Raw genomic sequence first — 24,453 nt, 5'->3', positions numbered from 1 at the left:
AAAGATTTCTAACGATAAGACAAGACTAGAATGGTTCTTAAAGATCTAAAATTTTTGTAGCTAACTCCAGAGGACGAGGAAAGGCGCCGAAGGAGACGCGAGAGGAACAAGATAGCCGCTACCAAATGTCGATTGAAGAAACGCGAGAAGACAGTGACCTTGGTGCAGGAATCAGAGATCCTGGAAACGCAGAACCACGACCTGAAGTCGCAGATTCAGGAGCTGGAAACGCAGAGGCGCAGGCTAGTAGACATGTTGAGTCTCCATGGACCAACTTGCTTGAAGCAAGGTGGCACAGATACCTCGTACCAACAGTTTGCAGAACCTTTGCAGCTGCCCAGTTACCAGGAGAACTTTGTGCAGCCTCCGCCAGCATTGAATCAGCCTCAAAACTGTGTGACAGAATATCCGGTAAAGGTGGAAGAGTACGAGGGTGACTTTTATCGACAAGAGAGTCCCTTCGTGCCGACTTCAAACGCTGGTTGTACGGTTTAGTAGCTTTATAGACGTTCTAAAAACGTCTACCGCGCCATTTTCAGGAGTAGTCCTTGTGAAGATTCGGTTTACCGGTTGACGAATATGGTACGTTGTTCGGTTAAGAATCTAGGATCGTCTAACGATGAAAGAACAGTCGTATGCATTCCAAGAAGACGCAAGAAAGCGAAAATACCTATGTCGGTTAGCGGAAACGTCGTCTTGAAGACGATTTAGGAGTTTTGAACGAGATTTCGAGATTATTCTGGGTCCTTTTGCATCCTACTGAACTAGTATCATTAGAAGGATATTAAAAGTCACAAGTTACAAATTATCAATACCAAAATTGCTTTTCATCTATAATTTATAAAGGAAATTTTATAAATTAGAGATTATTCGATTATTTTATTTGCGGAAAGAATTGTAAAATTGTAAAGAAGAAATCTGTAACTGTAACTTATCATTTGTCATTTCATTAGTCAGCGATATTATTAGTTAGTAGATTATTACAAGAAACGACCCTGATCTCTTTCTTAATACTTCCGGTAGACCGAATCTTTTGGATCTCCCATCTCTGTTAATCGCAAGTCTGTAGTTCGTAAGTTGATTACTGTAATAACGGTGCGCTCCTGTCTTCTCCTTTCATCCTGTTTTCTTCTTCTTTCTTTTTTTAATATATGTCCCTTTATACTCGAAGCGTTCGATGGAGAACGCTTGAAGACATTCCTTGAAAGTAACCCTTTCTTGAAAATAAGTAACCGATTCCTTGAACATAAGTACTGTGACATTCTAAGGTATAATTAATGTAATCGATAAATGTAAGGTAGAAACGAATCACCTTTGCGATACCCGATTCATTAATATCGATATAGTTGTATCGAACGTTATACAAAGAGAGATTATAAATTCTTATTTTATTCTTTACCGTATTGTATGATTGTTTTCTAAAGAAACATACTTGTGGATTATGAACACGATGTAGTAAAAACGATTGAGCATGGCAAAGGTGTTTCGTTGCTTTAGGTAAGAGTCGAGAATTTCTTTTACAAATGGCGGTTCGCGTCAAGTGCCGTTATTTTATACGCGACATCTCGATTCACCAGTGAGAACAGAAAAGTATAATTTGTAACTCAGCATAAAATAGGTCCTCTGATATTGATTACGACTATCTCACGTGCATTGGGACGTGATTACGAGACGCGTTCTCAAAGGATACTTATAATTATACGAATAATCGAAAACGATATATTTAATACTGTGAAACGTGCATATTTTATACAGTTTACGTATGTTATTGTATTTACACTCGCAGACACGCACATGTCAAACACGTATGCGTCATTAACAGTTAACGAAAACACGATATACATGACGATTAATGACAATGACCGAACGACATACCTCAATTTCGTGGGTAGTTACCCTCCCTCAGTGCGTTTGCGTGGAAAAATTTGTTACAACTTAATTTTCTTTTATATTACAACTCTGATCGTTCGTAATCGTTAAAATTTTTAATACACGAATGTATATGTAATAGTGACAAGGAGGAATGCCAAAGAACCATCAGAAATATCGATCAGAGAATATTTTTGTTTCTTTATAACAAGATTATCGGTGGAAAAAAATTAGTAAACGCACTCTGGGCTACGCTTACGCGTTCTTGCAATGTACGGAAGCTAGTTTAATTCTTAGCCGAAAGCTACTTTAAATAGTGAAACGCTTTTTCGTGTCCACGGACTAAAAGATGCTTTTCATTCATTCGGAATGTTACCGCCGATTGATCTAACGAAAGAGAAGATTTTCCTTGCACTTCATAAAGCGGAAGTGAGACAAAGTCTTCCTCTTGTTCTTCTTTCACGAGATTAAGAAAAAAGCGTCCATGAGCATTAAGAATGATTTCTTTTTTTTACGCGTAGGACGAACACGTAACAGTCACACGTGTGGTGCTACATATATATATATATACATATATATATATAGATATTATATATATTTGCTTTTTATATAAATTTTATTAAGTTGCCCGAAAAGAGTATTTAATAGTTTAATACACATGTTAAGCGTATATTATCGATGTCTATTTACTAATGCAGAGTTCTGAAAGTAATAGTATATCAGATATATTGAAACAGAGTTTATATTTATATACGAGATTTTTCTATCGTTGACACATTTAGGAAAGAATCCGAAAATAATCGAAATAATTATTATTAATATGCTAAAAATGCACAATTGATTTTAATATGCAGACTGTTCGAAAGTATTGCATTTTATTTTAAACGAAAAATATTCCGATGCTTACGGAATATACATATACACATACATTTGTCAAAAAATCACGGACAAAATTGACGATTCTTTAAAATAAAATATAGAGTGTATTTTCATATAATTACGTTTGCTATCCAATATATACTGCCATTATTAAAATCCCAGATACAGTCGCTTATAGTATCTGGCCTATAGGTTGGTTGTCTTCTTAGTAAAGTATATTAAAAACGAAGTCTTTCTAGAGGATAAGTGCAGAATAACTTTAATAACCAATAGCAAACAGTATATAGGATTTTATTCATTGTAACAAAATCGTACTATTGTCTTTTTATTACTGAGTACCTGGCCGTGGTTTTCCATGCGACAGCTATTTTTTCTTAGGAGAAATGCATTGAATTGAAGCTAGAAAAATGGCTGACAAAATCTTATTGTTGTAACCCCTAAGGGAAAATTTTATTCTTCAAATAAAAGTGCCTTCGATACTAATCATCTAATGTTTATTTTTGCTTCAAGATACTCCATAAGTTTTAAAAGAAAAGTCTAAATGTTAAAAAAAGTACAAACAGTAAGAATATTACACACATATTTTATTATAAAATTCAATATTAATATTATACACACACATTCTCATGTCTCAATCACAATCAATTCAAAATGAAATACATAATTTTACCTTATAAATAAAGATACATAATGGGAGAAAACAGTGAAAATAATCTTATTATATCTTAATTGTACCTATTTAGTGTGAGCTTATGAACCCCTAAAACGAAAAAAGATATATAAATATAATTACTTGAATAAATGTAAAGAGTACACAACCAAATCTACTTACACAATGATGTTATTAATTGGAATATGGATTAATTTAACAAAAAATCCTATAAATCCCATTATACAAAAACCAATGGCAGTGGCAATGGCAATTTTCTGAAATTCTAAAAATCATCGTACAATGAGTTACAGTCGAAACTCATTTGTCAATCAACTTTATTAAAAACCTACCCTTTCTATCAGGCTTCGTGCATCGTTTAATAAGACGAATACTGTCTTTCGCGAATTGACGTCCAGGTTCGGTGAGTTTCTTCACTTGATCCATTATGTTCGAGCAACTGAAAGTAAAATGTACGTGTAACGAAGCAACACATTGAGCAAGTCACAGTTACACCCGATTTTTACAATTAGAACAAACCAATAGATGTGCAAATTACATATGCTTTTGAACATATAGTGCGCCTAATAATTTGTTATATCTCACTTGAACTAGATAGATTATATATATTCAATTTTGAATTCCTTAATAATAGAATTTGATTTATAGGTTATAACAAATGTTCTCTAGCGTATTATTAATATTTTTCTTAGTTTTCTTTAAAAAAATCGGAAAGTTGGTTTCCAAAACACTGTACTCACGTTTTGTAGTATTGGAGGGCGATTCACAAAGTGTTATTTGACGTATACCGCGTGTACGGTATACGTATAAAAATCTGCGCTCGTCAGAAGTTGAGGCGCTACGTGGACACTATGCTGTAGGAACGTCACTTCCTAGTTACTGACGTTGGAATTGAAGAACTGCAGCGGGAATTTATAATTATTCAAATTTATAAAAATTTTTTGAATGACTTTCTGAAAAATTGTAATTTGGATAATAGTACAAAGTAACGAATAAGTAATTTATGAATATAAATTACATGGATTCACATAACTTTCTATTTCAAGAGAAAAAGTAAAAACGATACGGAAGGAAAAGTTTTTCTAAATAAATCAGTTTTCATTAAATGGAGGATAGATAAAGGGATGTTAATGCATGATATTGATTATCCATAATTTAATATACATAAATAAAGAAATTCATTTTATTATGAACTTTTTATTGAATAATATGACTTGAGAACACCTTACGAATTATGAAATGTCTGTTAGGGATTCCTACAATACTGGTCACGATCATATAAACAGGTCCCGACATTCACTAGGGAAAACCATCTGAAAATTGAGTTGTGCAAAAACAACATGGAAGAAAATAGATTCTCGTTTTTACGAGACAGACAGAGATGAGTAGAGTATTTCTGTCTCTGTCTGAGACATTCATAACACGTCATACATGCGCAAAACGAGAACCTTTTTGTCTTCCATGTTGTTTTTTCATGATTCAATTTTCGGATAATTTCCCCTAAACTCCAGTATGGAATGTCGAAATGATAGTGGCTGATAGTAGTCATAGGGTTTCCTAGAATATGAAATTTAGTTTTTTTTCCCAATTTTGGCACGAAGCATGTTTTGTTGAATATAGTTATGTTCAGTCAGAGAGAAAAATCAGAGGTTCGTTGTAACATTTAATAATATTAGCAAAGAATAACATTAACATTACAAATCGCAGGTAGCTGTAAAAAAACTTAGCGTATAAAAGAAGATGGTTTTAAAAAATTATTTGATTATGTCATACTAATGTTAAATACATTCAATTTGTTTATCAGAATACTTCTGCAACATATATACTGCCACGAGTCGATTGTAGTATTGCATGTTGTATAGTGTACAGGCACACATATATTAGCTTCGACTTTGAGTGAAATTTCTACATTATCAGTTACCTTTGACACTTACGATTGTGGTTAGCCTGTCAACCTGTCAGGGAATTATATTTGGAGACTGTACTTTGACCAAGGAAATTAAATATGCAGATTAGTCGAACCTAGTTCAAATTATCAAATTATTTTGTTACAAAATATTTTAATTATTACACGAAAAAAATATGGGTAACAGATCTAGTCTTCTTTTACGCGAAGAGGAAATAGCACAAATCCAAGAAGCCACTGGATGTAAGTTTAATTTATAAGATACTTATAATATTTTTAAATGATATCCATATTCACTGTTTTGTTTATGATATTCTTGTTCAAATGTATGCATATGTATTCAAATATTATGTAAGTTTATGCATAAGCATTATATCATTATTTTGATGTAATTATAGTTACACCAAACCAAATTGAACGCTTATATAGTCGTTTCACAAGTCTTGATCGTGGTGATTGTGGAACACTTAGCAGAGAAGATTTCCTGAGAATCCCAGAATTAGCAATAAATCCTCTTGGCGATAGAATTGTAAATGCTTTCTTTGAGGAAAGTGGTAATGATAGGGTGAATTTCTTGCAATTTATGCAAGTGTTGGCTCATTTCAGACCCATTAAAAAGAATAGCCCTAATAGATTAAATTCTAGACAAGAGAAACTGAAATGTAAGTCAATAATATGTTGTTGATTAAATCTAGTTAAAAAGGTCTTAATATATTATAAGTTTCTTATTATTTTCAGTTGCTTTCAAAATGTATGATTTAGATAATGATGATTTAATTTCGAAAGATGAACTTCTAGCTATTTTGCACATGATGGTTGGTGCAAATATTAGGTAAGAAAGTAGTTCTGATTTATCAGTTTCAATATAAAGTAACAATTACATATCTGAACAATTTTTATTTATTTATTTTAGCGAAGAACAGTTAACTAGCATTGCAGAGAGAACTATAGTAGAGGCTGATGAAAATGGTGATGGAATGATTTCATTTGAGGAGTTTTCTAAAGCACTAGAGAGGACAGATGTGGAGCAAAAAATGTCTATACGATTCCTTAGTTAATTTATTTATTTTTGTTTAGATGATGCACAATTTGCTGATGTGTTGAGCATATGTAAGAAGATTTATAATTAATATTAATGAATACAATTACCTTTTGTTACATCTGCCGGTTTGTGATAAGGTTGAATAACGTTTGGTATTTAATGGTACAATAAAAGGAAAGATATCGTAAATTGCATTTCTTTCAAATTGTTATTAAAACAGCTGCAGTTTTAATTAATAAAAAATAGTACAATATTATATATTTTTATGATTCATAATATACAAACTCGATTGCCATTACAGATTTTTAACCTGTTGTTTACAATAACTAATCCATTATTCGTTCTGCTTCACTGTTTACAATTTTCCAAAAGAAAATGAGAACGTGATCACATTTATAATAAAGAGCATTCTTGAAAAATAAATTATGATATTAATGACACATTAAAAAAATGGAAACATGGATGTAAAATATGTATTACATTAATACTATGTATTTTATTTGTACATGAATTATATCTTGACTTCGGAAAAAATATTGGAGAATTATTATATATTTCATTAATCGTATATTTTCACTATAATGGAAATTCTTACTGTATCTATTTTACCTTCCTTAATAGACTGCAACTATAGGTGTCAATTATCATCATAGTGTCTGAGGCATTAAATTTTGCATATGCAAAACAATGAGAATATCTTTTGTATTGCTGCATTTTAAGCCGTGGATGATACAGCCAATTTTTTCAAATGCTCCATGAATACTTGCAGACTGACATCGTCAGTTAAGACAGGTGCTCCACTTTCCTAAATCATAATAACAATTAATTAGAAATTACAATTGATAATTGTAGAAGTAGAGAGGAATCAAAGAGTTTTATTCCCAAATCCATAGAAAAAAAGAAGAAAAGATATAGAGTTAGTTACAATTGATAAAAATATATTTTAAGAAAAAAGATGTCTTGATGCCAACCACCAGTGAATTGTGACAATACTGCTACAAAAAACTGTTAAAGTGTGTAGAATTTTATGCTTGCTTTATAGCAACATGAAATTGTGTTAAATAATGTCAGATAAATTAAAACGACTCAATATTAATGTTCCTGTAAACTTTCGAAGTAACGATTAATATGTTAGTTATTTTACTACTGTTAAGAAACGTGTATGATAAAGAGAAAATAAATATTTTACTGCATAGATAGATATCAACTGTCTAGGTCTGTAAATTTTTTCGATCAAATTCCATTACCAAAGCAATGAAAGCAAATATAATAAGAGAAATATAATTATCAAATGAATGAAGAACACACCCCACTGGGTATCGGCATCCCCTGGTTGCAGGATCACGGTGATAAAAATGATAATAAAAAAAATTATTAGTTACGTATGATTGATTCATATTTAATGTTGTTGAAAGTGAACAACAAATAAAATAGTTTGATATAGAAAAAATTTATGTTGTAAATGAAACGCATCATTAGGAATAAAAATGAAAAACAAAATATACTTACCGCTCCATAGGCGTACATATTATTGTGGGTTTGACTTGGATTTACTTTACTCAATAAAAATCTCGCTTGTGAACCACCTTGTTCAGTATCAATATATCTTGGTGCAGGAAACCGTTCAGCTAATATTTCAGCGGCATCATCAACAGGCGCTGCTAATAATTGTCTGAAATTCTCGTATTCCGGCAAATCTTGATATTTTAATTGGCGCCATTGTGCAATGGTCTGTAATAAATTAAACTCATTACGATCATATCGTTTATTATAAGTAATCATAAGTAATAGTAACAAATAACTACCTCTCCATGGAATATAAGGATTTGGAAGAAAGTATCCATCAATAAAATCCTGTCTGGTTGAATAGACGAAGTATCTAATAAAACTGGTTCTGGGGGACCACTAAATCCATAACTATACAAAATTGGCTGCACCATTATTAAAGAATTTGTTAAATCTTCTCGCATGAGCATATGTCTGTAATATGTAAAATTTGATTAGTAACGAAGCGTTTCGATTGATCGGAACACAGAAGTACAACAGCTACTGACCTATAAAAACTAGTTTCATCGGGGGAATTATTAAATACTTGTAAGAATTGCGATCTACGCAAATGATACATAAATTGAGGATATAAAGAGAAATTCTCTGCAAGTCTAAAACTGTTTGGATCATCTTTTGCGTATTCTCCGAATTTCTGGCACTATTACAGAAATCCTTAACGTTAAAAAAATTACGTATGCCATGTAAAATATTAAATGCTAATTTAGTAAAAAATATGAACCAATCTGATAAGCATTCGATCGACCCATCTTAGAACATCTGGTCCGTCATCACTCTCTGCTTTAAATACCGCTAAACGTGACATAAGAACAGCTGCTGCTTCTTGATCAAAACCAGCACTTATATGATGCAAAGATGTTGATGCATCCGCCCAACTGTAATGAAGAATATTGTAATTTAAAATACAATAATATTTAATAATTGGATGATTATATTAACGTACTTTCTAGCGATCGTAGTAACTCTGATTCTTCGTTGACCACTACTATGTTGATACTGTGTGATGAACTGAATGCAGCCCCTTCCACCTTGAGGAATCGGCGCAGTATGTTGATTAACAACCTCGAAAAACAATGCTGTAGTACTGGATGGCGTAAGGGAACAAAATTTCCACTGACACGTTCCACCTAATCCTACTTCCTGTTCTCCGACACTCGATCCTTTTACGCCCAGAGACACACAGGGTCCAATCGCACCCGAAACTTTGATCTCTCGCGATGTCTTTACTTCTAATGTCGCATTAAATGCCATTTTCAAGTCGCCTTTATGATCCTTAGCGAACACACGTTGGAACGTTTGTTTAAATAGAGAAGAATTGAAAGAATCTCCCATGACCATGTGACCACCTGTTGAGTTACAACATTGTCTCATTTCTAACAGACCAGTTTGATCGAGAGCGCATGAGTATATATCTATTATGTGGCCATTGGTTGCGGCTCGTGACGCGAGAGAATCATAGTGTTTAGTCGCCTTTTTCATATGTTTGGCGTTATCTTTTTGAATATCATGGTGAGATCTAATAGGCTGTCTTAAGTCGTCCGTTACGACTTGACCTGGTCCTTGAGAACAAGGCCCACCGACAAATAACATTATTCTGAAAATAATAGTAAAATATACTCAAAACACTTAAATACAATGTTTACAAATGAAATGTGTACCTAGCTCCTGTATTAGCATAACTGGCTTCCAAAAGACCAGTAGCAACGGCTAGTGCGACACCAGTTGATCGCAATGGACGTTTTCCCGGACCGATCGGCCATGGATCGCGTTGTAATTCTCCCAGAAGGTCTGTTAAACTCATATCACACTTATGTACAGGCTGTAAAAAGCGATTAGCTGGCGGAAGTGGTTGTCCACTTGGTCCTCTTTGTTGATTTGGATTTTGACCCGGCATTGGTCTGCCTATACCTATAACACTCTATAATAAATATTTATTCTACATTGTTTTATTCTATTATAGAAAAATAAAAATATGTACCCAACATATCTTGGACTTGTTTTGGTTGTAAATCCTTAGTACCCCGAAAAACATAACTTTTACTACATCCTTCACAACCTAGTTCATGAACTTGGACCATTCTTCCAAATGTAATAAGACCAATTAGGGCATTAGATGGGAGCAGAGAAAGTGACATTTGCAATGAATCTTTGAGGGAACCTAGTTCTTCATCATCCATACATGTATCCACGACCAACAAGAAAATAGGAGGCAAGCATTGTGCTCTCTGTATAAAAATAACAATCAATATTGATCCTGTGGATTAATAAAAATACTGCTTCACCTTGATTTATAGATATTATTTACCATTATGGTATATTCAATTGTCGAAAACTTCGGTATCAATTCAGCCGGCTGATGTTGTTCTGAAATAGCAGCATATTGTGGAGGAAACTGAAAACATATTAAATATCAAAATATTATTTTATTTCTTAAGAGAAGATAATTTCGTTTAGTTCTCAAAACAAAATGACTTGGTTCTTACAGGATTCCTCTGAAAGCAAAGGTTGCACACCCATAGCTTAGCACGGTAATCCACCTGGCACAGTGGATTCAAAATTGCTCTACAAGTAGATCTTGTACAAAGAACAGGATCATACTGTATTGGTGGAAGATCTGGCCTTTCTTTGATCGGTTGGTAAAGTGTTCCTAATGGCACGACAAGTCTGGTGGCATCTAAACGTGAAGAAGGCCAAACATTCCAAGTGATACGTACTCCATCGCGGTCTTCATTTTGTTGAATGAAATCTTCATAAGTAGTCATTTTTCTATGATTAACGAATACCATATAATAACAAATTCAACTGATATTTAATTCCTATTATACATACAGTTTCTAAATATGTGACAAGTGTAAAGGTGCAATTAATGATTTTAGGTTAAACATACCTAATTAAATCAACGTTTAATTATCGTTTCCCGACAATGAGTTTGAAAGTATCTTAAATAATCTCAACTATCAAATTCTCATAGTTACAATATTGTTTTACAATTATATTAAAACGACACAATTTCACCGTAACAGCACGACTCGTGCCGTCATTGAAGCCACGTCACTTGGGAGCTTGGAAGAATTACTTTGACGCATGCGTGCAGCGCTTTGATATCACAGGCGGTATTCGAACGTGAATTTGTAAGTAAACAAAAATTTGGAATATTTAAAAAGATAGCCCTTTATAATACTTTATATCATTCCTTTATTTTGTCGTTAGAATGAAAGATGTAAGCTAAATGTAAAGAGAACAATAAATGTGTCTAAGTACATTGACAACCTCACAATGCAATTATTTTTATTTTGTGGAACTGCGAAGTTCCAAACTTAACAGAAATGTGCATAGAATCTGAGGAGAATTATAATCGTGATATAATTTGTCAAGTACATCGATAAGATAGGTAATCCTCTTTTTAATAATAAATAATGCATTTAAATTTTTTTGCATTTTAAATAAACATTTTATTAAAGTCTTTGAAAACCCAAAGGTTATTAGGTTATTAGCTAAGTTGTAAAAAGAAACAAATCTTTTTTTTGTTAAATGCTTGACCAGTTAATAATGTTCTATTTTAAACTGATTTCCTAAGAAATAGTTCTTAGTTGTATCTTTTTTTTAACAAACTAATGATATTTATGTTTTAGCATTTATTTCCAAATAAATGTGAGGATTTACATCGAAAAGTACATGCACGTGGCAAGTTTGAAAGCGTGCGTAAAAGTAATTATAAAAAGTGTAGCATAATTAGCGTAATATAATACGATAATATGTTTTTAAGAACTAAAAAGTAAAGTTCGCGGTGTCATTCTAGAACTAATCATGTTTTGTGACAACGAAATGGTAGGGATTCATTCAACCAATCAGCCACAAAGTGATAACGACCGATTCCGAATAGAATAGAGCAGGCCGAGTGTTTACCGTCCTTAGTCCTTATTTACTATTATCTATTATGCACTACTCATGCTGTAACGTGAATTAGCAAGTTTAAGTTTTATACGAGTCAGGAAGTCAGTATTCCAGCGTACGCATTACGATACGATATCTGTTTGAGTCTCCATGTCACGTACATCGCGAGTGTTGATCCACGGCTAACCTCTGACACAGTGTATAATATCCCGTAAAAATGGATAAAAGGTAAGACGCGATGTTTCTCGTGGTTCATAAGATACATGGTTGTCAATTTGTATAATTTTGATGAATCTTCAGCAGGTTAGACGCTTCGAGGTTAGAGAATCGCGAGGATGTTATTAGTCATTCCAAGAAGAACAAAAAACGACCCAGTAAGAAAAGCAGTATGCTTAGCTCGTGGACGAACAACTTTCAAAACGATCAAAATAACGATATAGTACCTGGAATGGAGTACCCACAGTTATTGTGGCAGTCTAACATGCCGCAAAACTTTCAGAACAATGGACAACGTCTCTTTACTACAACATCTGACCCTAGCATGTGTGGTTATACGCAGATGCCTATGACATATACCATGGAGCCTGTTTCACTACCAACCATGTATAGACTGTATCAGCCGGTGCCAGTCTCTGGTATAAGAGCCGTTCACAGTAGACCCCGACGACATTGTAATCAAAATCAACCATTGAACTTGAATATGAATTCTATGGCAAATGGTTACACGAGTTTACAAGAAAATGGGGGAGGATCTCCTGTCCCTGCTAACTATCAGAACGGAGATTACGCGAGTTTGCCATCTACTGCTAATAAGAACAATGGAATAAATGGAGATGAGATAAATTCAGAGCATCGGAGGTATTCAGACCCTGGTCTTGGGTCTGCGGAAGCACCGGTACAGAGTCAGAGCGAAGACTCTGATAGCGCCGACAGTGGTAGCTCCATTACTACAGTTGGACGTAGCAATAAGTTAGTTCTATCTCTTATCGAACAGGTGAGTAGTTTTTCTTAATAAATAAACATAGATTATAGCCACATAAACACAGGTATATATTTAAGGCATTACAGAGATGTAATCAATAATCGCGTAATTTTGCTTCCAGATGACAGAACTGAAAAAGAGCAATAATCAACTGTTTAAAGAGTTAAACGAAACAAAGTCTGAAATAGGTAGTATGAAGACAAAGTTAGCAGTGTGTAGTTCTTCGGATTATCAACCAGGAATGTTATCAGGTAAATGTTAATGGAAATCGTTATAGTATCTTATTATTAGTACCTCTATTTTACGATACATTTTTGTTACTCTACTTCTATGTTTTTACATTAAATCCGTATAATTAAAAAGAAATTAATTCCATAAATATTTTGATTGTTTTAGATTTTATTCGCGAAATCAGGCAAGCCAACAAAACATACGAGGAGGTACTAGTTTCAAAAGTAAAATTCATGATCGAGGAAAAGCTGAACCAAAGGTCGTTGGAAGTGGCAAATTTAAACGTACGTATTAAACTAACTTATACAAAATTAATTTCTATTAGTTACTAATTAGTTTCTAAATCAAATTCCCTATGTACTAATTCGCTTCACCCCATACGCTTACTCGTATCACAGTTATTCAAAATACCGACTCACAATCGTGATTCGGTAACGTAAAAGTTTTCCATAAACAAACACAATGTGTTATCGTTATACTAGTCCTCTCGATCGTAGACTCAAGCGTCGATAGGTTTGTGAAAAAGTTCGTTCGGTGTAGAGAAGGCAGGAAACTTCGAAACAGGATAAAAATTCAGCGGATAGAAAACGTGGGAAGTGAAAACAAAGCGGATAAAGAGAAAGGAAGAGAAAGAATCTACTTTGCAGTTAGGCTACGGTAATGTGCCGCTCCGACCGACGCTTTCGGCATTTCCATGACATGGTCATGGACGTATTGTTTGCGTAGCATTCGTACGTTTTGTTTGATTAGGACGGCCAGGTGATCTTCGCTTCTCCCCTCTCTCACCTTTCCCCCTTTTTTCCTTTCTTACAATTTTCCTTCCTCGATTATCATCTGCGCGCGAATTTTCATCGATCAAGTTCGTCCGTACGCGTTTCCTGAGACCCCATCTGTTTTTGTTTGATTATTTATGTACGTTTGCGTTGGAATTTTTATATACCGTTCTTCAAATAAAGACTCCCCTGTTTTTCGTAATATTTATATCGACTGCGCAGCTTCATATTAACAGTAAGAAGTATCTAGAGCGTATTCATATTCATGTCTAGCAGAGAGTTAGCGATTGAAAAGAATAAGCCGCCTTTAAATATATACATACACAGTTTGTTGTTCTCGAGTAATTTTTCACAGCGATCTGTTTAATATGAAGCGTTTCACCGAACTTAGTCAACGTATCGTTTATTATTTATGGAAGAGAACATAATTTTTTCCGTATTTCAATCAAGATTGGTATTCTCGTTCGATTAATTTCTTATTATCTAAGAAGGGGATCTGCATACCAAAGTAATCCTCAAATATATCCGCATTTATTCTGTTCATGTGAGATAACGTTCAATTTGAATCTTTGCCTCTTCGTTATTTTATCAATAAAAAAATATCTGCTGCTGTTCTATTTTTCATACTTTCACATTAGGTGGTGAGTATTCTTTTCAACCAAAGAGGTACACGAGACAAAAAATCGGTATCCAATTGTATCAGGTCATCCACTGATTAATGCAATATTTTTCACCGCGTATATTAGTCGAGAATGAACAATTATTCAGTGATATATAATCGATCAGTATTTTACATCATTTTTTAAAATTACTTTCCTCTATCGAGTCCATTCAGTTATCGAGTTTTCTTTCGTGAGTTTTATTCTTTCCAATTCAACTCTCAGCAAAGTCACATTAATTACATAAATCTACCTGACGTAACGTGTGAATCATACTTTACGTAAATGATATATTTCTTGATACGATCTATCTGAGAAATCTGATGCGTTCAAACGAGGACATCTCGTACAAAGAGCCTAGGTATTTCATACTTAGACGATACTTAGTATCGTGACTGAAATTAATTCTAAAATTATTAGGATGAAATAATATCTATATCTTCAGCTCCAAGGTCAAATGAAAAAAGTACAATATTAGTTGACACAAAAAAACAACCTTCTTCTTCTTCTTCTTCTTCTTGTAGTCTCACAAAAAAAAAAAAAAAAACGAATCTCCATATTATAGCAACCCCTTCAATTTAAAGACTCGAAACGTACTCTTACTCCAATTGCATTCTCCTGCTGCCATCGCAGTAAAAATCGTCTTCATCCCCTAATTGGTCTCACCGAGGAAACGAAAGGCAGCTTCGTGTTCTCGATAAAAACCCAGCCTGATACCGGAGAACCTAATGTAGACGTAATACGAAATATCCGTGACGTTTGGTAAAAATGATTAGGTTTCACATGAGGGTGTCAGCTACGGGGGTAGAAAGGAAGACGGAGGAAGAGAGAACGCTTCGCCCCGTGTGTTACGGTGCGTCGAGGGACGAGGAAGGGTGAAGGATGAGGCACTTAGCGGCTGTCACGGCCTCTCCCTTGGCCTCCTTCCTCTCCCTCTTTTCCTCTTCTGTCTTCTCGGGTTTCAACCATCCATTAGCCTCATCAGCCGAAGCGATGGCCGTCCGCGCCATGCTAGCCTCTCTTCGTCTCGTTGCCAATCTCCGTAATTGAACCTCCGGGACCTTCCACTTTCGACCATGTAAATTTCTGCCATGTTCGCTTTCTGGCATTTCCACGCGTTTTCACGCGGTCCAAGTGGCCGTCGCGACGATTCACGGAATCCTGTTCTTCGCACCGTCTCGCTATTTTGATTTTCCGCTCTTCACAAAAGGATTTTCCTTTACGTCGGCGACGAATTTCTATCGCTATCGAACAGACCGTTTACGATTGCGAATATTTTATGATCTTAGAATCTGATGTCTTGAAACGAACGTTTCACACGAAGAACACTCAATTGGTATTTTCGTTACATCTTGGGAAATTACGATCGAAGGACGTTCCCAGTGTTGTTTAATTCTTTGACTATCATCGCAACTGGCGCTAGATGGAGAAATTTAAGCGGATTTTAAGGAATATCGTATAACGTACAATATGTACGATCGTACGTACTTGAAAATCAATTATCGTACCACGTGCAAACGAATATCATAAATGCTTCCTCTCAAAAATATTATTTCTCTTCCACGGCACTCGGTAATTGTGAGCACGTTCTAGAGAATCGTACGAGCAAAGAGATCCAAGCCAGTAAAACGTTATCTGGCGAAAAATTGCAGGTTGCTATGTAAATTGTTTGATTTCTTTCGAAACGTGCCGAGCCATCTTATCTGTGCCGAGTATTATTGCCCCTCCCCTTATCTTTTATCTTTATCCTCGTTTTCTTCCGACGGGAAGAAACTTCGGGAAAGATTTCTTCCGACCGACCGTCTTAAAATTCATTAAACCTGTGCACATCTTTATTTTTATGTCTCTGTATTTCTAATAAATTCACGCTTCGCCATTAATTTTCAAATTATTTCTAAATAGAATAGAAACCTTTTACGTTAACGAAAGAACATTTATGAACGCACGAGTTTCTCGTCGGATCGTTTCAGAATCAAATAATGAAACTGACGGAGGAGAAAGAAGAAAGCGACAGGCGAATAGCAAAACTGGAGGAGGAAGTTGCCATGTTGAAGCTGAACGTAAAGTGAGTACCCAGTTATAGTTTGGCATGATTATTGCAAATTCCTGTAATAAACTTTGCTACTTCTTCATCGTTTCTTCTTTTATCAAATACAGGTTTTGTGGATTGTTTTACACGTGGTTTTTCATCTAGTATGCGTTTCGCACTGAATTTAAATCTTGTAAAATATCATTGATATCGATAGACCACGTGGAATTTCTATCGATCCAACGTTTTTTCCAATTGCGATCACGAGCGATAAGCGTGGAATTTCACGGAAAAGTAGCTTTGTCGAAATAATTTATTTCTACGATTTGATCGGTGGAAGCAAATTTGAAATTTGATTTGCCGTCGCATATTTCGATATACTTTCCTTTTCTTTATTACATACTTTTATTGGATCTTTTTCCGAACCAGCGGAAAGATCGTATAAGACCGTAGTCTTTTCTTTTTTATTTTTTTCCAATTTTTTCCATTCTCGCCCTCTGTTTCTTTCACGTCGTTTCCCCCGCTTTCCTGCATTCGAGCAGGCCGAACAAAATTACCATATTTCTATTATTTATATCGTTTTATCTATCGTTAGATTTCTTTGTCACCTAAAAGGAGTGTTTCGTTAATTAAAAATGTACTTTGCAATTTTACACGTGTTTTTATTTACGACTTCATTGTCTTTTATGGAAGAATTTATTTCTAATTTGAGCAAAAGGTTTCGTTGCAATTTTTGTTGATTTAACGCAAAAGATCGGTCACCAACCGTGTTGCTAGAACTTTATTTCTTCCTTTGTCGTCTATAACATATTATAAAAGATATATATACAATATTTTCAATTTTCTTATAGGAAATCTCTGATCACCGAATTAATTACTTTGGTCTATTACTAACAACCAGCATGCAACAACTTGCCTTTGTAGCTCTAGAAGTATTCATTTCTCTAAATAAAATATTACACGAACATTTAACAACCGAAACCATTCGAACTACAAAATTATTAAGCGCACTAACTAACACCTTAGCTAGAACTTCTCAAATAATCACTCGAGCTTCTACCACATTTTTTCCTCTTTTCAGCCTATTCGTTTTTACTTTTAGACACTTTTCTTTAAGATCGTTTAACAAACTAACCGCTAATTTCTGATCTCACAGAATGCTTGCGAGTTGCAATTTATCTCTTATTTTTCAAAACCACTAAATTAATTACCTAGCTGAAATTGCTTTAACTTTCTTCTCTTAGATTTAAGTTTCAACTCGGAAAGTCGTTCCCTTTGCAAACTGGTATTCGTCCCTCTTCTCGAAAATCATTAAAAAAAAAACCAGTCTTGAAACGTTCATCGCTAAATAGCTATGTATCCAGCGTATTATCATACAGCCATACTCTTCTTTCCTTTCTAAATTTCAGAAAATCTAATATACACGTCGGTATAGAATTTCTCTTTACGGACGTTAGTTACCAAATATAATTACTTAATTTTATCGCAGTAACGTTCTTTCGATTTAAATCACCGAGTAAACGCTTAAACGAATCGCCACTTGTTGCTTAAAAGCTATTTCAAAATCCTCTTAAAGATTTTTCTCGCTAAATGATTACCAAACTAAATAGCATCTATGCGACACTATTCTCTAACGCTAAAACCATCCAGCGAACGCTTACGAATCGTCATTTTAACAGAAAGCTTCTGCGAAAACACTCGCTGTTTGTAAGTGAATTAGTCGAAATTATTGCGGATCACTTGGATATTTAGTAACTCGCCTGTCGCAAACCTTCATCCACTGAACCTGAATTTGAGAAACGCTGCAACTCAGTCTCGAGATTCGAGAGAAACTTCACCCACTTTTAAAAACGAAAAAGAAAAAAAAATGCACGAGACCATCTCCCAGCTTTCTTATCCTTCCATCTTCTCTTTGCACCCGCACTTTCTCAATTATTTACACCCCGCACGTGAAAATGGGACCGCATGCACCAAACACCCACCCACAAAACGCAGAACCAACAAAACACATACGCCGTCTAATGGATAATACGCGCGCGCGATCTCCGCGTGCTGAACACATATGTATATATAAACATGGTGGAAATTGTGTGTTGATTGGCACGTAGCAACGAAGGCCGCGAGATCGCCGCGTTCGAGGAAGAGACTCTGGCGCTGAGACGGGAGCTGCAGGAGGCCCGGGCGTCCAAGTGCCTGGCCGAGAATCACGCGGCAAAGTGCGTAAACGCAAGATCAGTCACGCCTGTCGCTACTTTCGATACTACGCAATCCTACGTAACCAGCACCCCCGTGCGTACCGCTCTATCCGACACCTGTAGCCTGATCCCCGCACCACCGTCATCGACACCGTCGTTGTCCTCGATAGTCCCACAACACATCACCTCGTTACTACGTTCCCGAACCGCGGACCTGGCTCACCATTTCGTCGCGGACAAGACGAACGTTTATCCAACCGTTGATTGTAGCAGTCCGACAACGTCCATCAATGCTTCGTGGTCGTTGGATGATCAGTGTCAGGTGTCTAGCAGTGGTAACCAGTCGCCGCTGATAGTTACCGCTAGCAACAGTTTCGAGCAATATCGCACGGACGTCAGTTTGGACGAGAGCTCCACTTTCTCTGCTTCCGAGCTCGCGTTAGAGACCAAGAGTTGCGATCAACGCGAGGACCACGACCTTGTCCTCGTGGAACATCGTTTGGAAGAGAACTCGAGCTCGAAGAAGACGAAAGACGAGGATACGGCGCGAGACGACGAGCCTAAAACGGATTCGACTACGACCAAGAGCCTTGGCGCGATATCCTCGAACGTGCAAGAGAAAAGGACAAGAGAGTCGAAGAAGGAAGCGGAATTGTCGCGCGTTCATCATCAGAGAGTAGGATCGAAGAAGTCGAGGAAGAAGAAGGGTAGTTCGGTGTCGAAGAGATCGTTCGTCGAAACGGAGAAGGGTGGAACGGTCGCAGAGAGGAACGACAGTGGGACGAAAGACGCACGGAGAACGGTGAGCGAGGACGAAGATCGGAGTCGTCTGAACGGCGGCGACGACGACGTCGACGACGGCGATGAAACGAGCCGAGCCATCACCGAGATCCCGGAAGTGACCGTAGTCGGTGGTGGCTCCTTCGTGCCGAAAGATCTCTGCTCGACGGGAATCCTGACCTCCAGAGTCCTGACAGCACCTTCACGCGCTACCTACACCACCGCCTACATTTAGGCTACGTACGCGCGGGGCCCCTGCGAACCAAACGCGAACCAACGGTCGCCGTTGAGCGAGGGGGGCTTCAAGGGCTTGCTAGAGGCTACTACTATGTACATGTCGAATAGCACGTAGGTCTATCGTTGTACCACTCCTTTTTCTCTCTGTCTGTCTGTCTGTCTGTTTCCGTATAGAGACTTTTTCTGTCTTTCTTCCTTTTTCTTCGTGGACACGCTTCGCGCTATTCCTTCGGGCTCGACGAACGACCTTTCGCTTGGGTCGCTGTGTTTACGGAATATTTAAACAGAGGTACCTTCGAGTCAATATTTTAGGTATTTTGAGCGTATGCTCTAGTTTACGAACAAGCGTCGATTAAGAAGAAAGATTAAGAAGAAAAATATCGATTTTAAAGAAGTATTTTATCAAGATATGTATCGTAGGTTTTTATCGTGGTATTTCGGTGATTTCGTCAATTGTTTATTTAGTTACTTGGACCTTTTAAGGGTTCTTGTTTTAGCTTTTAAGAATATATCTGTTATGATGTTTACGGACCAATTGTATAAAATGATTGTTTTATAGTTCGACGAAACATTCTACACCATTATTTCTAGTACTTTGTTGCCTTCTCTTGTATTGTTATCGTGTCTTTCTAGTTGTATAAGAGACGCTCCTAAAGTATGTAGTGTCATTTCTAATATAAACGAAGCGATATACCAGGACCTGAAACCTGCAACCAAGCTTAAGATCGTTCGAAAATGTTAATAATCGTGTGTTTTCCTCGATGGCTTTTGTTCGAAGTACGAGAAGAGTTCGATCGTTTTGTATTTTCAAAGAAATCTGTCTCTGTTTGATGATTCGCGTAAAGTTATTTATCCATTTTTTGTATCTTCACGATCTGTCGATCTTCGCTTTTCTGTACTCTTCTTCTACTTACGTATTGTACAGTTTCGATGTGTTCCAAGTGAAAATGAAAGAAACGAATATATTTCCAATATTACATCGACGTTAAAATCTACGGTTGAGAAATTCGCGAAAAAGAGATGTTGGAAAAATGGTTTTAGAGTTTGCCGATTCTTTCACTTTCGCTTTGTAGCTGTAATTAATTATACGATAAGCGTGTGTACATTTAAATAGCGTAAATTACCACGTTGGCATGGCTTTTGCAGCTTGTCTAGCATGCGTTTTATCACTTTGTTTATCATTTTCAATACCGAGTGTACATTGTTTTCCAAGCCTGTATCATATTTTTAGTTTAATTCCCCTAGAACTTTTCAACTGGTTCGATTTTTCTCAATTTGGATCGATCATTTTTAAATCAACTTAAACATCGTCGGCATTAGGTATACAGGGAAGGTTTGATATTCTTATAGAATTTTTGTAAAAGTGATTTTAAGAATCTCTTACGTTTTTATATCGATATCATAAATATTATCTTAAGTAATATCCTCAACTAAATACGCTTTTTTTTAGACGTAAGTTCGAGACGATTGACCCTGCTACGTAATAATTTTAATATCTTTACATGTTACGGAAATAATTATATAATTGTGTTATATATTTCATTTTGAATCTAATAAGTTTCTAATGATTGTCGCGCAATGTAATTAGTATTTTATTAAAAAAAAAAAAAAAAAATTGGAATGCATCGGACGGATATTAAAGATGCTAAAATATTCTCCTAGAGAGGAGAGAGACGAACATGAAATAGGCATCGGTATCGTTCGCGATTCCTTCAATAATTTTCAGTCTGCGAAAAATATCAGAAAATGTTTGTCGAGACGTGCGATTTTTCGTTTCGATTCTACGCTGAAATTTGTTCTTAAACTACGGCAAGCTTTTCTGCTTGCCAAAACGAGAGTGAGACTGGAACATAAATATATATAAAAATTGAAGGATCGTAACAGGGTTAAGACTGACTAAATAGCAAGAGTATAATACGCATTTCGACCTATTGAACAGTGCCAGTTAAAAAGTTCCGACGATATCCCCAAACATGTTAACCACGTTTTCGAGCGTCGATATTTTCGACGTTACGCAACTTCCCTTCCAGGAACGAAAATAGAAAAATAAAATAAAAGAAAAAAAAAAGGAAAAAAAAGGGAGGAAAAATAATGGTTTTCATCGATGGTCGAGGACGAGATCGAAAGAATCAACGTATCATTATCGATTATACTCGTTGCATCCCCGTCGTTTCGCTCAAACATCATAAAAGTCCCGGTGTGTACAGTTTAAACAAGCAAAGTCAATTTTTATCTTTCGATCTGTTCGTTCGGTGGAAATAACGACCGCCACCGATACACGTTTCTCCATTTTTCTCTTCCTCTTACCCATTCTTTCTCTTTTTTCTTCCCCTCTCTCGATATTCCTCTGCAATTCTCTGTTTCGTTGCATCGAGTTTGTACGCGGCAATTTAATAAATGATCAAATATTATATTAATTTAATGTTTTCAAGCCGGCGCTCGCGTTGCGTGTACGTGTGTGTGTGTGTGTTTGCGCGAACGCGCACAAAATTGATATTTTCTTTCTTCTACAATTTCCACGGCAAACAGCCGCCGTAGAATCCCCGTCAACAACGGCAAACAACAAATTAATTCGTTGTTTAAACAGTTCCAGAGGCCGGCTGTTTGTCGCTGGCAAACGCGTTTAACGCCACCGACAAGGAACGATCCTGCTAAATTCCAAAGGAACTTCTTAATACATATATTCCGAATTTCCCTTATTATTTTTATGTATAATGTAGTGTCTATTTACCATGCGAGAAGTATCTTTTGCGAAAAGTCATTCAGGACTTGTAGGCTGGATGGCACTCTGTTCGCTGTTGAGACTGTTTGGCGAACAGAAGATTGAAAAATCAGCTGTTCGTTCGATGTTGGTGATACGAGTGATTTGCTTTGGCTCATATTTATCTTATACGGAGAGAAGATAATCTTGTCTTTTCATTGTCGATTCAGTTTTTGTCACGAGAGGAATGGCGGAAAATTCGTCAACAATTTTTAGATCTTAACGTTTGACGGGTTTCGAGATCTCAGGATTTAAACGTTTTACAAATATTTTACGTTCGCCAATTTATAATTCCTCTACGGTGCTATAAAATAATTGTTTTTCCTATCATATTTCGCAAAAGTCGATAGATAGAAATTCCAACGTCGAACGCTGTTTTTAATTGCAACAGAGTTGATTTTTCCAACCACGTTCGTCAAACGATCCAGTGGAAATTATCTGACGAACACAATGCGAAGCGGAATTTTCTAAATTAGGAAATTTGAACGTTCGAAACGAGCAAAAACGAATTAACAAACGAACGTCTTTGATCGATTGTATCAACGAGCGCCATCCAGCTCAAAAATCCTGATAGAAAGTAATTTCACGTTGCAAACACCTTGTGTATATATTCCTTGCATATCAAGCGTATTCCACACTTTATACAATCCTCCATACCTCAAAGACAACCCCGCAAGACGCCAATGGACGAGGGTAAACCGCGAGTGACCGGTTTTGGTCGTGTGTATTCTTTTTCTGTTCTTCTAGCTGGTAGCATGGCTTTCAGCTGACCTCACTGTTGCTTTTGCCGCTTCTAAAGAGAGCATTACAGAGATTTCTTTGGGCCGAGTAGTGGATGATAGGCGAACGAACGCATGTAACGTTCATTGACTCGTGATTTGTCAGACGGGAGAAGCTGCTGGACATTCTGCGTAATAAGATGATCGATCCCGCCGACCAAGGGGGAACCATCCCGAGCTTGGTGAACGTGAAACGCTCGAGGAACGCTTCGTCCTCGTCCGAGGATGAAGAGGAAGACGAAGAGGAAGGAGACGAGAAGAATAATCAGGAGGGAAGGCAGCGAAAGGACGAAGAGGACGATGGTAAAGTGGACGAGCAAGGAGGAACAGCGTACAGAGAGAAGGTTCCTGAATGGTTGTCGATGATCGAGAATGGTATTAAGCTGTCCGGACCTGTTACCGATCTTTAGATCGCAATTTTACGGAATATTCGAAATTTTCGATTAGAGTTTAAGCGAAGAAACAGGGTGATTTGATGTGTTTGCAGGGTGTGAGATAATCTGAAGTGGTTTGAAAAGGTTTGCGATGAGTGGAGATTGGAAGGAAGTGTGTCAGAGTATTTCGTATATGAACTGGTTGATGATGATCTTGGATGGAGTATCGGAAATTCTAGACGAAACTCCGAAGAGTTAAAAAGATTTGGCGCGTCAGAGTGGAAATGTTTGTAAAAGTTTATGATAATTAGTAGTAGCGTGTTTGAAATCTCGATAATCTTCGAAGCACTGGAAATTTAAAATTAAAATTTGAGAAACAGGAGGATGCCAGGGGAAACGATAGTTTTGCAAGATTCTGGAAAGGTTTGTAGAAATTTGAGATTTAAAAAAGTAGCATTAGACTATTTGGATTTTTCGATGATCCATTTTCGAGTACTGGAGATTTTACGTTAAGGCGTAGAAAACGAGGATATTCGAAGCGTTAGAATGGTTTGGAAGAGTTTGCGAACGTTTATAGCGATCGGAGATTGAAGAAATTGGCAACAGAGTATTTAGATTCCTTGATAATCTCTGGAATCGAATTTTTTGAGTATTGCAGATGCAATTGAACGATTGTGCGAAAGTGTTCACGAATTTGACGATTGTGAACGCCTTCGATTGGAGCATAATGAATGACAGAATTGAAATTGTTAAGTCCACGATATTAGATTAACTCTTCCAAAAATTGTGAAAACTTTGCGTGAAAACGAAGAAGAGCCAAAAATCAT

General features: G+C 36.2%; 5 protein-coding genes across 8 annotated transcripts in view; 3 read left to right on the top strand and 2 right to left on the bottom strand.

Annotated features, from left to right (window-relative positions):
- LOC117234188 (activating transcription factor 3) overlaps nt 1–3,231 on the top strand; it is a 28,965-nt gene extending 25,734 nt beyond the window's left edge. For both annotated transcript variants that reach the window (XM_033495172.1, XM_033495171.1), the window contains exon 4: nt 61–3,231. In XM_033495172.1, the coding sequence (XP_033351063.1) occupies nt 61–495 (435 nt within the window). In that variant the 3' untranslated portion in view covers nt 496–3,231. The remainder of the gene's footprint in view (nt 1–60) is intronic.
- An 86-nt stretch (nt 3,232–3,317) lies between these two features.
- Nucleotides 3,318–4,300, bottom strand: LOC117234190 (protein transport protein Sec61 subunit gamma). The gene is made up of 4 exons (XM_033495174.1): nt 4,159–4,300; nt 3,751–3,857; nt 3,581–3,683; nt 3,318–3,508 (listed from the first exon to the last, which is right to left on the bottom strand). The coding sequence occupies exons 2-4, from the start codon at nt 3,842–3,844 to the stop codon at nt 3,499–3,501; spliced, it is 207 nt and encodes a 68-aa protein (XP_033351065.1). The 5' UTR covers nt 3,845–3,857; nt 4,159–4,300; the 3' UTR covers nt 3,318–3,498.
- Nucleotides 4,301–5,046: 746 nt separating this feature from the next.
- Nucleotides 5,047–7,569, top strand: LOC117234189 (calcineurin B homologous protein 1). Its single transcript, XM_033495173.1, has 4 exons — nt 5,047–5,567; nt 5,723–5,986; nt 6,063–6,156; nt 6,238–7,569. Exons 1-4 carry the CDS (start codon nt 5,501–5,503, stop codon nt 6,380–6,382), a joined length of 570 nt encoding a protein of 189 aa, XP_033351064.1. The 5' UTR covers nt 5,047–5,500; the 3' UTR covers nt 6,383–7,569.
- LOC117234186 (protein transport protein Sec23A) lies at nt 6,366–11,003 on the bottom strand. The gene is made up of 11 exons (XM_033495168.1): nt 10,820–11,003; nt 10,416–10,698; nt 10,238–10,324; nt 9,911–10,157; nt 9,591–9,840; nt 8,876–9,526; nt 8,654–8,807; nt 8,421–8,572; nt 8,172–8,346; nt 7,876–8,097; nt 6,366–7,171 (listed from the first exon to the last, which is right to left on the bottom strand). The coding sequence occupies exons 2-11, from the start codon at nt 10,692–10,694 to the stop codon at nt 7,082–7,084; spliced, it is 2,307 nt and encodes a 768-aa protein (XP_033351059.1). The 5' UTR covers nt 10,695–10,698; nt 10,820–11,003; the 3' UTR covers nt 6,366–7,081.
- Nucleotides 11,004–11,644: 641 nt separating this feature from the next.
- LOC117234015 lies at nt 11,645–23,499 on the top strand. Of its 3 annotated transcripts, none has more exons than XM_033494824.1 (7): nt 11,645–12,054; nt 12,130–12,820; nt 12,930–13,059; nt 13,205–13,323; nt 16,442–16,536; nt 18,609–19,823; nt 23,221–23,499. In XM_033494824.1, the coding sequence occupies exons 1-6, from the start codon at nt 12,044–12,046 to the stop codon at nt 19,708–19,710; spliced, it is 2,148 nt and encodes a 715-aa protein (XP_033350715.1). In that variant the 5' UTR covers nt 11,645–12,043; the 3' UTR covers nt 19,711–19,823; nt 23,221–23,499. The 3 variants fall into 3 exon arrangements, with proteins under 3 accessions (XP_033350715.1, XP_033350713.1, XP_033350714.1); XM_033494822.1 differs by having other exon boundaries at nt 11,647–12,054; nt 12,127–12,820; XM_033494823.1 differs by having other exon boundaries at nt 11,647–12,054; nt 12,127–12,820; nt 23,359–23,496.
- Nucleotides 23,500–24,453: the final 954 nt, after the last annotated feature.

This window comes from Bombus vosnesenskii, unplaced genomic scaffold (genome assembly GCF_011952255.1).
Source record: "Bombus vosnesenskii isolate JDL3184/JDL3185 unplaced genomic scaffold, Bvos_JDL3184-5_v1.1 scf7180000013302, whole genome shotgun sequence".
Taxonomy (NCBI): domain Eukaryota; kingdom Metazoa; phylum Arthropoda; class Insecta; order Hymenoptera; family Apidae; genus Bombus; species Bombus vosnesenskii.
The sequence above is the reverse complement of the archived record's forward strand: the minus strand, read 5'-3'. Positions and strand labels throughout refer to the sequence as shown.